The sequence below is a fragment of the Carassius auratus genome, chromosome 12 (assembly GCF_003368295.1).
Source record: "Carassius auratus strain Wakin chromosome 12, ASM336829v1, whole genome shotgun sequence".
Taxonomy (NCBI): Eukaryota; Metazoa; Chordata; class Actinopteri; order Cypriniformes; family Cyprinidae; genus Carassius; species Carassius auratus.
The window spans coordinates 16,661,274-16,678,262 of record NC_039254.1 but is presented as its reverse complement, the minus strand read 5'-3'; the positions used below and the strand labels follow the sequence as shown (position 1 = coordinate 16,678,262).

Genomic DNA, 16,989 nt, shown 5'->3' with positions numbered 1-16,989 from the left:
GGTCACCCAACACCGGGAGGCTGGGGACCGAGCGCCACCCTTTCCCGATGGGTGGTTCAGGAGTGACGCACGCCGGAGGGCACCCAGCGACCAGTGAGCAGGCCGGCGGTTCCCGGGCCACAGGATGAGCCCATGCCCACCGAAGCTCCCCACTCTCCTGGACGGGCTTGGATGGCAGGCTGTGCCGTACCACCCGCATCCGGCCGAATGTCCTTCCTCCACGGCCCGAACCAAAAGCCAGACTACCCATCACCTGTGTCCATGGTGATACCAGGGAAGTACCGGCACGGTACTTTCACCGCGCCCCCTGGCACCTGGCCGGTAGAAGTTGGGATCGTCAAGGATCTGCCAGTTCCGGTCCTCCTCGGCAGGGATTGGCCGGGATTTGCCTGCCTGTTTGCCTCTACTAGCCAGCCTGTCAGCCTCGCTGGGAACTGCCCACAGCGTTGGATGGCCAAGAAGCCCCGACGGCGCCCGTGCTGCTGGCCTCGGACAGCCCCAAAGAGGATGAGTTGTCCAGTAATAACCCTCACCTCTATTATGACCTCTTCCAGCAGGTGACTGGGGCTGAGTCTTCGCCAGTGAGCAGCACGAGGATGACCGCCTCAAACACTGCTGGGCCCAAGTGAGGATCACCGATGGGAAGGAGCTCCAACTGGCACCTCTTCCAATGCCTCACTTTGTGGTGAAAACGGCCTGCTTTACTGTGTCGCGCAGCGAAACAGGGAGGGAAAAACCTCGCTGGTAGTCCCGCAGACCTAAACAGAAGCGGTGATGGAGCTGGCACATGCCCATCCCATGGCCGGCCACCTAGGGGCCCAGAACACCATCCAGCGCATATGCAACCACTTCCACTGGCCGGCCCTGGAGGCTGAAGTCAAACGCCTCTGTCAGGCCTGTCCCACCTGTCAATGGACATCTCCACGCATCCCTCCCCCAGTCTGCTGATTCCACAGCCCATCATTGAGGTGCCCTTTGAGCGGATCGGAATGGACCTAAGTCATCTTGGACTACGCCACCCGCTACCCTAAGGCCGTCCCCCTTCGTAAGGCCACTGCGAAAGCCATTGCCCAGGAGCTCTTTTTGCGGGTCGGCCTACCATCCCAGATACTGACTGACCAAGGCACCCCCTTCATGTCCCGGTTGATGGCTGACCTCTGCAAGCACCTTCGAATTAAACAGCTCCGCACCACCGTGTATCACCCACAAATAGATGGCCTGGTCGAGCGGTTCAACCAAACGTTCAACCAGATGCTGCGTCGAATGGCTGCTAAGGACAAGTGCGACTAGGATAAGATGCCATATGTCCTGTTCGGAATCCGGGATGTACCCCAGGCTTCCACAGGCTTTAACCCCTTTGAGCTCCTCTTCGGCCGACAGCCCTGCGGCCTGCTTGACGTCGCCAGAGAAGCCAGGGAACAACAGCAAGCTCTGCGATAGAACATGTCCACGAGATGTGGGAGAGGACTGACAGGGTCATGCCCATCTTCCGGAACACCTTGCCAAGGCCCAAAAAGCCCATTAATACGATACCAATAACGGGTTGGGAGCCATCCTCTCTGATCTTCAGGCTCTTAGATGGCACTGCATCACATACAGGAATGCTACTGTAACATAGATTCCAACATGGGCTCAGGAATACTTCCAGAAAATGTGTTAAAAATTAAAAAAATGAGCAGTTTACACATCTGGAAAGGCACCATCAATGCTGAAAGGTATATCCAAGTTCTAGAACAACATATGCTCCCATCCAGATGACATCTCTTTCAGAGAAGAGGTTGCATTTTCCAACATGACAATGCCAGACCACATACGGCATCCATTACAAAATCATGGCTGTGTAGAAGAAGGCCTTGTCCCAACTTTTTTGAGATGTGTTGATGCCATGAAATTTAAAATATTAAAAACGTATTTTTTCCTTAAAATTATATCTTTTCTAAGTTGAAACATTTGATATGTCATATGTTGTATTCTGAATAAAATATTGAAATTTGAAACTTCCACATTGCATTGTTTTTATTCACAATTTGTACAACTTTTTTGGGAATCGGGTTTGTAGAAGAATGTTTGCTTATTTTCAATGTGTTTATTTTAGTGTTAAGTATGCTTGTACTGCACCATAAGTAGAGTTACCTCAGGGTCAACGAGCTGCAGGCGATTATGTACCATTCCCCAAGGAGCAATGCCAATAGGAACCACTTTATTTACATTGAGAGAAGACACTGCGTGATCTCTCACTGCCTCTCCTACACACTTGCCGATGCCTTCCTTCAGCCCTGAGGTTATGATCCATGCTCCTATACATCCAAAATACAAATTTAACTTATTTAATTGCCAAAGAAAAAGCACATCACACCACTAATGATCTCCTTCCCCTGGCTCCCAGTTGTGACCAAAATCTAATTAAAAAAAACCCATAATGGAAATTTGTGTTCTTTACATGTCTATCTGGTGTTTCTAATATGCTTGAAGGCAAACCATGTCTAAATTGCCAGTGTACCAGACTTGCTTCTTAATCTAGCTGTCGAATAAATCTGGCATTCTATATTATTGGTATTATTGGTTCTTTCACAAATTGCTTTGTTCCTTGTGACTACTGATAAAAGTGTCTGTAACATGCAAAAACTGTAATGTAATTAAATTAAGGACATTTACTGGTCATAATTAATCATAAATTTTATATAAGATTTTACTGTTTACATTTCTTTATCAATATAATTATTATTTTTACATTTATATATATATATTTTTTATTACTATTATTATTATTGGACTATATTCACACAGAGAAGAACCTGTTGAGCAACCTTCCTGACATTGATTAAATAATTAGTGAATTTGTGTCAGGGTAGCTGGGCCTTTGATGGCTTGGAGTTAGTATAAAGATGATTGTATGATTCATATAATTGCTTGCAATGCCAGTCACTATATAAATTCACTGGGGTAACATGCTTCTTTTTCTCATGCATTTCAGGTGACTTCTACAAACAAAAAGTCACATTACATACAAACATCTTCACAATTAAGAGGACAACACATCTAACAGGTTCACAAGCATGTCTGGAGATCTAAACGTTGTACTCAAGATATTAACACTTGGTAACAAAAATGAATGTGAAAATGAATTAAGAATAAATTAATAATCTTTTGTAAGAGGAGAATACGACACCTGTACTCTGTGCCGCTTTAACCAGCCCCTGCCGCAAGACCTCTCGCACCCAGCTCTTGACCTTTGACCTTCCTTCACCGCCAACCACTGACACCACCAGGTTGGGCTGCCCCAGTTTCCAGTGTTGTCTCATGATATCAAAGACCACAGAAGGATCTGTGGTGCTGGAGAGACGCAAGAACTGGAATACAAAAAGAAGGATTAAGATTTAAACAGTAATCAAAGAGTAAAAACAACTACGTGTTTTGTACTGTAACGTTTCATCAACTATGAACAATGTTGATTTCACGGGATTGATTTTTATTTTATTTTATTTTTTTATATAAAAGTCGAATTATTCTATAAAAATAGAATTATACACTTTTTACCATGACAGATATTTTGTTGCATTTTATGTCAATATTTACAAACACTCAAACTTAGTAAATTAGTTTAAAAAATTAAAAACAAAAAACAATTAAAAAAAGAATAAAAATAAAGAATTAAAGGTGAAAGCATCTGTAAATTACAAAAACAAACATACAACATATGGGAAACTATTGGCATATTTTCTGTCAAATTAAAACACTGTTTACAATCACAATTATTTTTGCTGCAAGTGCTTCTAATGTGAAGATAAAAAAATGCTTTTATGCCCTAATCACGGACCAAAATATTATTCTTTAGATAATAATTATTTTGTATTTGATTATTGAACATAAAAACATAAACCTTTTTATAATTTTTAAAATAAGTGGATTAAGAACAAAACTACAATCAAATCCAAAAAGCAATGGAAATTTACGAGAAAAAATTTATTTTAATATTAATTAAAAAAGATTTTGATTCTATTTTGTGACATATGGTAGGTCACTTTTATGTCCCTGTGGTTGATTTTTTTTTTTTTTTCAAAAAAAAAAGCTTATCTATGTAAATGTAAAAAAAAAATGATTTTGAAGATTTTATAATTTTACTCATAACAGACCAAAATATTATTTAATGTTTACTTATTCAATATTAATGTGTGTTTGTGTGTGTGTGTGTGTGTGTGTGCTCTTGTTTTTGTGACATATGAGGACAGAACTCTGTATAATGACATGGGTATGACACAGGTGTTACAAGGAGAGGGTGACTTATTAGGACATTACCATGTGTGTGTCTGTGAGAGAGAGAGAGAGAAAGAAAGAAAGAAAGAGACAGAGAGAGAGATCCATGGCTCAGGTCTGCCATTGTTTCACTGTCTTCCACTCTTCTACAGCCCAGATCCTTCAGTGTTTCACATTTTAGGCCCATCTCCATATTTTACACCTGCCCTTTCTCCAGTACCACTACTGATTCATGACCCATGGTTTTGCCCACTGATCCATGTCATGATCCAGGTCCTGTTTCCCTGGTTTTGAGTTTTGTTTGTAATTCATGGCTTTCATGTCTTTTATTTTGTAGTTTTGTATTCATGATTTCTGGCATGTGGTATTTTTGTTCTTTTGTCATGTCTTGATTGTTTTCTCAGTTTATGTGTCATGCTGTCACTGGTTAATGTCTTGCCATGTTATTATCTGTTCTGTTAGCTCATTGGTTAGTTCTTGTCCTGTGACACTTTTATTTGATATAAGTAACCCTCAGGCATGTGCAGAGGGGGTCCAGTGGGTGATTGAGCACCTACCCAAAGCGCCCTTTTATCAAGGCATTTCTTTTTATTAAACACCATTTGGTGAAGGCCTGTCCAATCTAACTATTAGTAAAATTAATGAATAATAATTTAGTCATAAATTTAATTATCCACATTATGATGACCTTTCACCTGATGATCTCATCCAGGACGATCCCTCGCGTTAAAATACCTTTAATTTAGCGCACTACCAGGATGCTTTCATAACGTCTACAGCTGCCGGTAAGTGGAGTTCTTAGCGGAGCGGTTTGCTTGCATACTTATACTATAGAGAATGCACAGCTGTTGTTTATATTGCTGTCTGTGGCCTGTGGAAGTAAGGAAGGCTGCAGTAAGGGGTTATTATATTTTTGCAGTAAGGGGTTATAACCAGCTGAGTGCACTTCAGTGGATGCCCACATAATGTTCAACGCATGACAATAGAATGGCATGATCAACATATTTAAATGCTGCGCTCAGGTCTCCAAAGTCAACAGAGTATGAACAATGTCAAGAGAGGCAGTAGGGTTCAAATTGTTGACTAATTGTTGACTATATCTGTTAGACAAGACAAAGTAATTGGCTTAAAAGATTTACAAAACCCGGTGGCCATAACAGGATCTGATGGATCAACAGATGAGGGTAATACAGGCCTCCTAATCACTACTATTTTGTCCAAAAAAAAATGCTTGCTTCAATGAGCGAAGATAACGCTGATCCGCTCCACCTCGCTGTACGTAGGGAATGTGCCACCAAGGAGGCTGTACTGATGTACCTGATGGTTGAGCGATCCATTGGTAAGGTGTCTCCGAAGAACGCCTCGCGATGTGAAAACCATCTACCTCACGTTCACAGTCACCTTGACGAGACAGGCTAGTTAGACCAGATTCCAGGCTCAATTTTAGCCTGGCGACTCTACCGCCACTTTTTCCTCTCCTCCTACGCCATTTCCTCCACTTGAGTTATACGGCACAACCACACAGTTAAAAGTGAAGTGACATTCAGCCAAGTATGGTGACCCATACTCAGAATTTGTGATCTGCATTTAACCCATCCGAAATACACACACACACAGTGAGCACACACCTGGAGCAGTGGGCAGCAATTTATGCTGCGGCGCCCGGGGAGCAGTTTGGGGTTCGATGCCTTGCTCAAGGACACCTAAGTCGTGGTATTGAAGAACTTTACATGCACTCCCCCCACCCACAATTCCGTCCGGCCCGAGACTAGATCTCACAACCCTTCGATTGGGAGCCCAAGCCTCTAAGCATTAGGCCACGACTTCCCTAAAGAGTTGTAAGGAAGGGAGGAGGTGGATTGTTGGGGCACGCACCCATCACGTCTTTGATGCTGCATACACCTATGGTTTTTCTAATGTTAAAGGGGTGGTGAAATGCTATTTCATGCATACTGAGTTTTTTACACTGTTAAAGAGTTGGATTCCCATGCTAAACATGGAGAAAGTTTCAATAATTAAGTTGTACGTTTGAAGGAGTATTTTTGTTCCTTCCGGTTTGTCACAAGTTTCGGAAAGTTTTTTTAGAGTATGGGTCTGTGTGACGTTAGATGGAGTGGAATTTCCTTATATGGGTCCTAAGGGCCCTTTTCCCGGAAGAGCGCCAGCTCCGGTAGAGCAGAGCAGAGACATTCACTGATCAGAGCGAGAGAATGAAATGTAACAAAAGATGTGTGTTTTTGGTTTCCAGGAGAAGACAACCCTGTACAGATTACCAAAAAAAAAAAAAAAAAAACAGCATTAAGGGACCAGTGGATGGAGTTTATTTTTACAGAGCATCAACGGAGTTGTGCAAATGTTTGTGTTTGTTCCCTGCATTTCGAAGATGCTTGTTTTACAAACAAGGCCCAGTTTGACGCCAGATTTGCATATCGTTTATTTCTTAAGGATAATGCAGTCCCAACGAAAAAGGGTCACGATCGTGATATTTAGCCCCCAAAATGCGAATTTTGCCAAGGAAACCCTGCCAAAAAACTTACATTTTAACCCAGGGAAGCAATTTTTTAATCGGGTAACCTCCTGGAAATGCGATTGATCTAGTTTTGGACTAGTTTTTGGACTAGATGCTTCTGGGCAGGATTTGTTGTAAAAACCTGGCATCCCTGATCTGAACGCACGTGCTGGAGATGTACTTCTACAGGAGCGTCTTTACTGATGAGATACGCATGTAAATCTCATTCGATTTTTTGCACAGCCCTACTTTGAACTTTTATTACTTTATTACTTATTATTACAGCATTTATTTAAAAAACGTAGTTCTTTAAAAATAATAATCACAACACTGATAAAACAGGCTTAGGGGCCGTTCACATATCACGTCTTTTGCGCGCTCAAGTTCGTTATTTCCAATGTAGGTGCACGGTATGCGTGCTCATTATGGAAGCGACGCGGTCGCGATGTGCACGCGGTGCGATGCACTCGTTTTTTCCAGGGGCGTCCGCACCGCATCAAGTTAAAAACATTTCAACTTTTCAGAATGACGCAAGTGCACTGCGGGTCATGTGACAAGAATTAACCAATCAGCTTCAACCTTTCCCGAAACAACGCTGAAAGCTCAGCCAATATGAAGGAACAGCTGATCATAGCTGTATATGGATTGCCATTTTGAAATAAATTTAGTAGCAGAGCTACTGCAAAATTTTTGTGCTGCAAATCCATTTATCCTTTGCTGAACTTTATGCATCTACATGGAGAGAGCAGTTCATGGTTGCTTAGCAAAAGGCAGAAGCCTCAGGGGCGCAACTGCCCGAGCAATTTGGAAAGAAGTAGAAAGCGGTGCGCCTAGCGTTTTCCACACATTTTTAGGCGCGATATGTCAACGGCCCCTTATACTGATTTTCTCATCCTTCAATTTATACTTATCAATCCTGTTTTTATAATCATTCTATATATCCAAAAAAGGATTAGAATATAATTCCATTTTAAATGAGGCAAACTCTTTTTTCTACAACAACAACAGTAGTGTTTACAACAGGGAAACCAACATAACTGTTAACTCAATTATAATAATAATAATACGCCTAATTTAATTCAGTTTCTTATTTCAGAGTGACTAAGAGGTGCAAAGAACGTTGAACGTTTAGGCTTAAAATGGTATTTACTGTTCTGTGTTTTTTTTTTCAAAACAGCATTTGCTGCTATCAAAACAAAACAACAGTCTCTAATTAGAAGTACAAAACCAGGATTTTTAAATAAGAATGTCAGAGGATTTCTATATAAGCCAAGAGGAGACTATTTTTTCTTTGCTCTCATTAATAAACATTGTTTTTTTTTCACAAGACTCACCAGTGTATGCGCAATGCTGACATGATGTGTCATCTGCCCCGGAACTGCTTCTGTGTGCAACAGTTGGTGCAAGCTAATTTTAAATAATTATGTTTTGAATATAGTTATTTTTGTCTTACAAATCACAGAAGGACTTTGTCAAACACTGAAAAATAGGCAAACATCCAACAGGTTCGTGTGAAAATTGTGAGGTGAAGAGAAGGGAAGAGAAAGAAGGGAGACTAGTGTAAGGTCCAGGCACCCGACCCAAGGAAGGTATCCGGTGCTGGATGAAGGTTTCCTGCGTGTTCGCTCTTTCAATTTAGGTTGAACTCAAATCTGTCTCCATTATTTATTTAATCTGACTCCATTTTCTTATGATCTCGAATTTAGGTTGAAATGCAAATTGGTTGTATGCCTTTTTAATTAATATTCTTCTGACATTTGATTATTCTAGTTAACTCTATTTTTATATTAACTCATTCATTTGGGTGCTCATGTTGCTTACAAGGATACAATGTAATCTACTAGTCAATAATTACACAGTAAAACAGAATAGAATCAAAATGTAACAATTTATTAACAGTCAGGTAGATATGTTTTTGTCCAATTACACATCCAATTGAAACACATCAAATCATATCAATACAAAACATCAAATTCTCAAAGATGAATCTAAAAGTAAAATTTGCATACCTGACCTTAGAAAATACATAGTATGAAGTGAAGAGATACTACGGGCTTTCTGGCTACAGAAATCGCCCTGATCCTCTTGCTGCAATCTTTTAAATACCTCAGACCAAAGCCGCGTTTCCACCGCAGGAACTTAACCCAGGAACTAGGGACTTTGGCCTGGTACTTGGTGTGTTTCCACCACAGGAACCAGGAACTAAATAAAGTTCCGGGTAAAAAAATGCCCCTCAGAAAGTCCCTGCTGGCGAGGTGGTACTTTTTCAAAGTTCAGGAACTTTCAGGGGCGGGACTTTGGCGCTAAACATTCTGATTGGTTGAGTCCACGCAGCATTGGTTGAGTTCAAACACCATTTATTCGTATCAACATTTTCAAAATATTACTGTTATTTTGTCATGAAATGTAATTTTAAAACTATTTCAGGCGAGAATGTAGTTGTTTAAAACTCAAATCTGTTGTTTATTTATGAAGACAGCGCCTATTTAAAAATGTGTTTCGCCGATCTCTGAGACGGTGAGCTCCACGCAATCAGCGGGAGCTCAGTGATCATCTATCCGCCGAGAAGCAGCCTCTCCTGGGATAGATCTTCTGATATGTGCCGCTGGCTCTGATATCTCTTTAGTGGTTAAACATAAAATATAATTCAGCTGCGGGGTAAATCTAGCAGGTTTTCTTTGGTCTGTATTCAATTTATCTATATGTTAAAATGAAAATAAAAAAGGCAAATTTATATAATATTTTGTTTCATTGTAATGGCTGTACATACACATATCCCTGAACTAAGTACATTTCTGCAGCTGTTATTATGTTTAAATGAAAACGAAAAGAGGCAGTGGTATTTTATATCCTATTTCGTGTTATTGTAAATATACTGAGGGGAAAATTGCTGTAGCCAAAGCCATCTGAGTTCACGCAGCATTGGTTGAGTTCAAACACCATTTATTCGGATCATTTTCAAATATTACTGTTATTGTGTCATGAAATGTAATTTTAAAAGTATTTCAGGCTAAAATGTAGTTGTTTAAAACTCAAATCTGTGGTTAATTTATAAAGACAGCGCCTATTTAAAAATATGTTTCGCCGATCTCATAGACGGTGAGCTCCACTCGATCAGCGGGAGCTCAGTCCTCATGTATCCACAGAGAGCAGCCTTTCCTGGGGTAGACCTTCTTATATGTGCCGCTGGCTCTTATGTGTCTTTAGTGGTTAAACATAACATATAATTCAGCTGCGCGGTAAATCTAACAGGTTTTCTTTGGTCTGTATTCAATTTATCTATATGTTAAAATGAAAATAAAAAAGGCAAATTTATATAATATTTCGTTTCATTGTAATGGCTGTATATACACATATCCCTGAACTAAGTACATTTCCTTAAATGAAAACCATAGGAGGCAGTGGTATTTTATATCCTATTTCGTTTTATTGTAAATAGACAGTAAGGAAAATTGTAGTAGCCAAGACGAGCTGACTGAAGTTATCAAGTACGCTGCTGTTTATAGATTTACCGGACTTGCGTCATCGCGGACATCACACTCCCCAGTCGAATGCACAAAGTCTGAACTAACTACCGTTGATGCACGTCCAAAATCAGCGTACTTTTTTTTATTTATTTTTTTTATCAGCGGTACTTTGTAATGAGAAACGCGCGCGGACCTACGTCACCAGTCTATTTGCCTAATCTTCCCGGTACTTTACACCACAGTGGAAACGCAGAAAGCAACATGTCTGGGGGGAAAAAAGTTCCTGGGAAAAAAAGTTCCTGGTAAAAATGTTCCAGGTAATTTCGGTGGAAACGCGGCACAAGACAAACATCCCCCGAGATGGAGACAGGAATTAACAATTGGAATTTGCATTAACTCCGGTCCCAAGCCTGGGTGGTTTTACAACTCAGTGGGAATAGCGGGTAATTTACATGGAGGGCCCTAGGAAAGGACACTCCCATCACAGATATCAAGATATCTCTTGACTCTTCGGATCTGTATTATCTTCTAATCTACTTTTGTAAGATTGAGACCATTGTACCAGTTGCACTGAGACATTTCCAATGTTACTAGACATGAATGTTAGTTCACTTGCATTGACATTTTCATGTAATCATTTTGAGCAGACTGAGTAGAAGGAAGAATGGGTGAAGGGATTTAAAATGAAACAAATGGCCAGAAGGGGAGGAGGTCTACTGCTCCTCCACTCTGTGGGGTGTCTCGAAGATGCCTGTGTAAGTTTGTATTGTCTTTTTTTTTTAGGAATTCAAAGTAACTCAGGTTCTTTTGTCCTTACACTAGTAGACGTTTGATATGGATGAATATCGGCATGCTGTGATTACCTACAGCACTTGGCCTGTGGCCGAATCACATCCAGTGCCGATGTATCTAATGCCATATCTCACATCTACGAGTGATATATATATATATATATATATATATATATATATATATATATATATATATATATATATATATATATATATATATTAGGGCAGCTGTGGCCTAATGGTTAGAGCAGGGCTATTTAAATCTTGCCCTGGAGGGGCACTGCGGTGCAGAGTTTGGCTCCAACCCAGATCAAAGTCACCTGGCTGTGATTTTCTAATGATCCCAAAAATATTGATTAGCATGTTCATGTGTGTTTGACTAGGGTTGGAGCCAAACTCTGCATCGCATTGGTTAGAGTCGAAGGTCATAGGTTCGAGTCTCGGTGCTGACAGTAGTTGTAGGTGGAGGGGTGTGAATGAACAGTGCTCTCTTCCACCCTCAATACCCATCGCAGAAGTGCCCTTGACCAAGGCACTGAACCCCCAGTTGCTCTTTATAAAGAAAATACTGATATATCGTACAAACTTGATATACTGCCCAGCCCTATAAAAAACTATGCAGGTGAAAAGTTAATCGAGGGCAGAACTAAGTTGCTTTAAACACAAAGTATGGTAACACCTAATGCTGATTAAATTGAGATAAAATAGAAGGTAACTGATAAAGAAATTTCTATATTGTGACATAATTTTTTACAGCATCCTCATTTTCAGTACTTTTACACAAGTGTCAACACTGTGTGTGTGTGTGTGTGTGTGTGTGTGTGTGTGTGTGTGTGTGTGTGTGTGTGTGTTTATAGTGCTGGCACTGTGTATATGTATATAATATTTTTTTCTGTACTTGTTTACCAAAGTGTAATTCTTTATCCATGTGATCCATATCACTAATATCATAAAAAAAGTTTTTTGCTTTATATAAAGCTCATCCAGGATTCAATTAGGCTCACTACTGTTACAGAGCCATTTATTTGAACATATGCACAAGGAACTCACATAGCTGTGTCTCTTGCCGGCCCCAGCAAACTCCAGCTCTCCATAGGCATCTGTGGGCTGCTCGGAGGAGTGCTGTATGCTGTTCCAGTGACTGACGATGGCCGTGCTGAAGTTATCGCCCAAGGCCACTGAAGGATGGGAGTCCCGCATGGCCCCACACTGACACCGACCACCATTGCTACAAAAGAACAGATGGAGGATTTGTGCTCTGACTGTTCTACAGAAGAGATACTGGATACTCAATACTGAATAGTCAACTATCTTACCTGAAAGAGTCCTCCACAAATGTTGTGCACACTCTCTTCTTCAATAAATTTGGAATCCAGCTCTAATTCATAAATTGTTCAATGCATACTCATGTTAGTTAATGGTTAGTGTATCTATTAATATTAAGAACTGCAGCTTTTTTTATTTTTAAAACGTATGAATAAATGTTAAAATTAACAATGAATAATTCAAGAAATATTTCACCCAAAAAATTTAGAGAAAAAAATTAAATAAATTTAAAGGGGTCATATGACGCTGCTAACAAGAACATTATTTATTGTATTTGGTGTAATGCAATGTGTTTATGTGGTTTAAGGTAAAATAAAAAAAAAAAACATTATTTTCCACATACAGTATATTATTGTTGCTCTTATATGCCCCGCCTTTCTAAAACATCTCGATTTCTACAAAGCTCATCGTTCTGAAAACAAGGGTGCATGCTGAATGGCCAGCTATCCAGTGCATTTTGATTGGTCAAATTCCTTAAGCGTGTGATGGAAATCTTCTGATGATCTAAACGAGAGTGTACATTTTATGTTGATACCTATGCAACATATAAGTGTTCTAAGAATCCTCACTAGCTTATATATCAACTTCTGAACCAGTTTCAAGGCAAATTACCAGGCTTTCACACAAAGGGGTTGTAAAACTCCCCAGTATTTCCAAACTCCCACTTGGAATTTCAGCCTTTCTCACTGGACAAGCCCTTCCTAAGAGGAGTGAGCCATCTTAGACTTTAAAAAACCTCACAGCAGTTTCGCCCTCTCTTCGATTTTTTCCCCTTTCTTCTGCTCAGAGTGAGCTTGAACTCTCTTGGACCCCTAAGTCTGTGCCAGACCTTGTGCCTTGACTTTCCATTCACCAAAGATCTCAGCTAGTGTCTATTTTAGCTCTTGTCACTTTCCACTGGGAAGAAACTCCCAATCACCATCAAGTCATGACACCTTTGGAATCCATCTTCAAAACCGGAAGAACATGATCGCGACTCTTACCCCACCGAACCTCCAAACCATCAAGACTTTGCATCCAGACACTCATTCCAGGCCAAGGAAATGCCAGTATCATACATTTAGCTAAACAAAAAAGCAGTTTAGTATAAGCTATAGACTCTATAAGCTATAAGCTATAAATGGTGCTGATGGTTTTACTCAAAATCTCATTTGCCCTTTTCCATGTATGAGTGATTGTATGTATGTATATTTGTTTGATGGTTTTTTATTAGACTAGATTGAGTTAGTGTTTAGTTAATAAAAATCTTGTGCACTAATTACACCGTTTACTACAGGCTCTAATCACAATTTTTTAATCACAATTTATTTTAATTATTTATATACATTTCCCTTTCAAGCTTAATTTACAATTAATATGTATTAGCAGCAGTAGCATTAGGTCTTAAAACTGCTAAATAATAATATATTCTGACGTTTCTTAATGTTAAACTATAACTTTATTTTGATGGGTTTTGCCATGAGGAACTTGCAGCTGCAGTGTGTGTGATATGATGGTAGTTTTCTCAAATGAAACGTTAAAATGCTAATGAAGTGACTCTCAGAGCATCAGGAGATGATATTGTGTATTCAATCATCATATCAATACTGTGAGCGTCGTCAGCGGTTTTGGTATGTGTGTAAGTTACGTTAGTAAACAAAAGAGTATACCCCACCATTCATTCGTTGATTGCGGATATCATGACGCCTTATGAATGATAACAAATGCTTCTGCAGATTTATAGTATTCCTATAGCATTTCACCTGAGCATTGAGAATCATGCGTACAGTAAGACTTTGTTCTTGGTTCTCATCAACAGTATCTCCGCCACAATAAGCGCTGAATGAATCACAGGCTTTCCATTGTAATATCGTGCAATGTAAATAAGGGTGACATTTACTGGAAATGAGTAATGATAAGATTCATGTTAATCAGATCTTGTTTTTAACGTGTACTGAAATAAATACCAAAAAAGATCGATTAATGGCATTTGACAATCAATATCAAATCAACGTCATTTAAAAAAACTATAAATCGAAAAATATATTTTTTGCCCAGCCCTACTTACAGGTTGTGAGTCAGAAGTGCCAGACTGTCCTTGCAAAGTTGGAATTGTCCCACTATATAGAAACACTGGCACTGTAGGCTACTCTCACAGGAAGCAGTCCTTGTCCTCCATAAAATGCACACATCTGAATATTTGGGTTGAACCATTCTGGAACAGTGTTGTAGATACAACTTAACCACTGATTTCTAGAATAAAAGTTAAGCCACTTTTCTATGCGTGAACATTTGGGCAGCATTATGCAAATCTTCCCACATCTTGAGGTAGATATGTGGGGGCATGTTAGAATGAGAAATTTTAGGTAGACGTGGTTGACTTAAGATTAATAAGGAAAATCTCTTTGGGTTTGAGACTTTGATCTTTGCAATTTTACAGATGTTCTTTATATACCAATAGATTATAAAATTTGAAATGTGCATCATTTGACCCCTTTAAATTTAACTCAAAGATGCCATTTGCACTGTCCTCTTCTGTTACTTAATTGTATAACTCATCCTCAGGCCTCCCAAGATGTAGATGAGTTTGTTTTGTGCTTTGTAGTGATGGGTGCCATCAGAATGAGAGTACAAAACAGCTGAAAAAAAAATCACAATAATACACAAGTGTTTCTTAGAAATATGCAGCTTTTCCCTTCACAAGATGGTACACTTGTAATTTCATCATTACGTCCCCACCCAGCCCATTCAACAAGAAAGCAAGCCAGACCAGTTTACCCTTTATAGAACCTCATCACTTATTTAGACTATAAGAACTTTTTAGTGTCCCTGCAGTGATGGTCTGGAACACTGAAAAACCAAAGCACAAACTTTATTCATGCACAGTACAAAAAAATAAAATTCTTCCGAGGAATATGGGGTAATTATTTTAGAAGAAATAGGATAAGAACTTTAAACTTTAAAGGTACATCTTCTGAGAATTAATAATTTCATGAATGCATCTTTGAATTAAATGATGTGTGCGCTTGTTTATGTGGTCTATGAGGACACTAATTTGTATAATGACATGGGTATGACATGGGTATTACAACATCAAGCTGATTTATGAGGACACTTTTGGTGTCTCTGTAATTCAAAAGGCTTACAAATCATACAGAATGTATTTTTTTTAATCTAAAAATGCACAAAGTTTCCTGTGAGGGGTACATTTCATTGTAGGGTGGTAGAAATACTATTATTCCGATGGAGAGTCCCTGTAAACCATAAAAACCAACATGTGTCTGTGTGTACTGTAAAATTCAACCTACTAAAATTTTATACATTGACTAAAATTGAATTAAGTAGAACATTGACTATAACATGCATAAAATTTTAAATGTTTAACTCTGTTTATGTCATCTATTTTAGAGCTTGTTTGTGACTTTATATATAGACAAGAGATGGAAGTCTAAAAAACAAAAATATATTTTTTAAACTTCGCTGTATATGTAAAATAGAGGTTTTAATGTGATCCATTTAAAACAAAGACCACCACACAAACATAACATAACATACAAAAAAAAGTCTGCCTTTTAAATTATTATTATTAAATTATTTAAGATTATTATTATTTTAATATTTTAATCATGCTACCTATTCTAAAATCTAAAGATATATGTTAAATATTATCACCATTAACAACAATAAAACTAAATACATTTAGCTGCATCACACTGAAACAATTCCTATTGGTTGTTTTACTTTATTGCTTTGATCATGATTGGTTAATCTGGCTGTCATCCAGGAAACTTGACAATGAAACTGTCAAACCTAGGGTTATGATTAAAGCATTGTAACTGGGGGCTCTGAAAACACTGCTTCTGAATAATTTGTTAATAATGTAACCTTTCATACATTAAATAAGTGTTAAATGAATAGTGTTGTGCACTTTGTTTCCAACCCCACTGTTACTGAACAGTAAAGTGACAATATTTTGTGATTTGTTTTGCATTCAGTTTTCAGTTTTCAATATTTTCACAATATCAAAGTTGATATTTTATGAGGATTTATTTTTTTATATTGATTTAAATATCATTGTATTTATATTGCACTTCTACAGGTTTTTAACAATACACCCATGCACAATACAATATGTTTCCAAAATAAAACTTCTGTTATTTTGAGCAGATGGTAGTTTATTGAATTTGATTGTAAAGCCAGTGATGCCAGTCATTTGATTATTATCTTTTAATGTACAGTGTTGATCTAAATGGAAACTAGGCTCTAATTGAACGTACAGTTGTGTATTTACTCATGGTGAAAGGTAGGACGGTAAAACAATGTCGCTTTATCAACGCTGATTGTTTTTTACAAAATTAGAAAGGTAATTCAACGTTTATACAACCATTACCTGACGTTGTTTCAACGTTGAAATGCCGGCTGGGTAGTTGGTAAAAATATGACAAATAATGACACTAAGCGCATGCCGAACACACATGCAAACAGACAGTCTTGTAGTAATCCATGGTCTGTTGTTTTAGATAAACTCCCTGCAATCCTGCTCATTGCAAACATTAAATCTAAACGATACCGAATTGCAAGCGGTCTTTCTTTGCATTATTAATAACATCATAAATGACCATTAAACGGGCGGAGCATTTGTAGTAGTACAAAATCAAGTAAA

At 38.7% G+C, this 16,989-nt stretch overlaps 1 protein-coding gene across 5 annotated transcripts in view; it reads right to left on the bottom strand.

Annotated features, from left to right (window-relative positions):
• The window catches only part of LOC113111986 (transient receptor potential cation channel subfamily M member 4-like), a 106,300-nt gene that overhangs the window by 89,039 nt on the left and 272 nt on the right, over positions 1 to 16,989 (bottom strand). For all 5 annotated transcript variants that reach the window (XM_026277305.1, XM_026277303.1, XM_026277301.1 and 2 more), the window contains exons 2-5: positions 12,338 to 12,399; positions 12,072 to 12,249; positions 3,170 to 3,350; positions 2,134 to 2,297 (exon numbers count right to left, since the gene is read on the bottom strand). In XM_026277305.1, the coding sequence (XP_026133090.1) occupies positions 2,134 to 2,297; positions 3,170 to 3,350; positions 12,072 to 12,249; positions 12,338 to 12,399 (585 nt within the window). The remainder of the gene's footprint in view (positions 1 to 2,133; positions 2,298 to 3,169; positions 3,351 to 12,071; positions 12,250 to 12,337; positions 12,400 to 16,989) is intronic.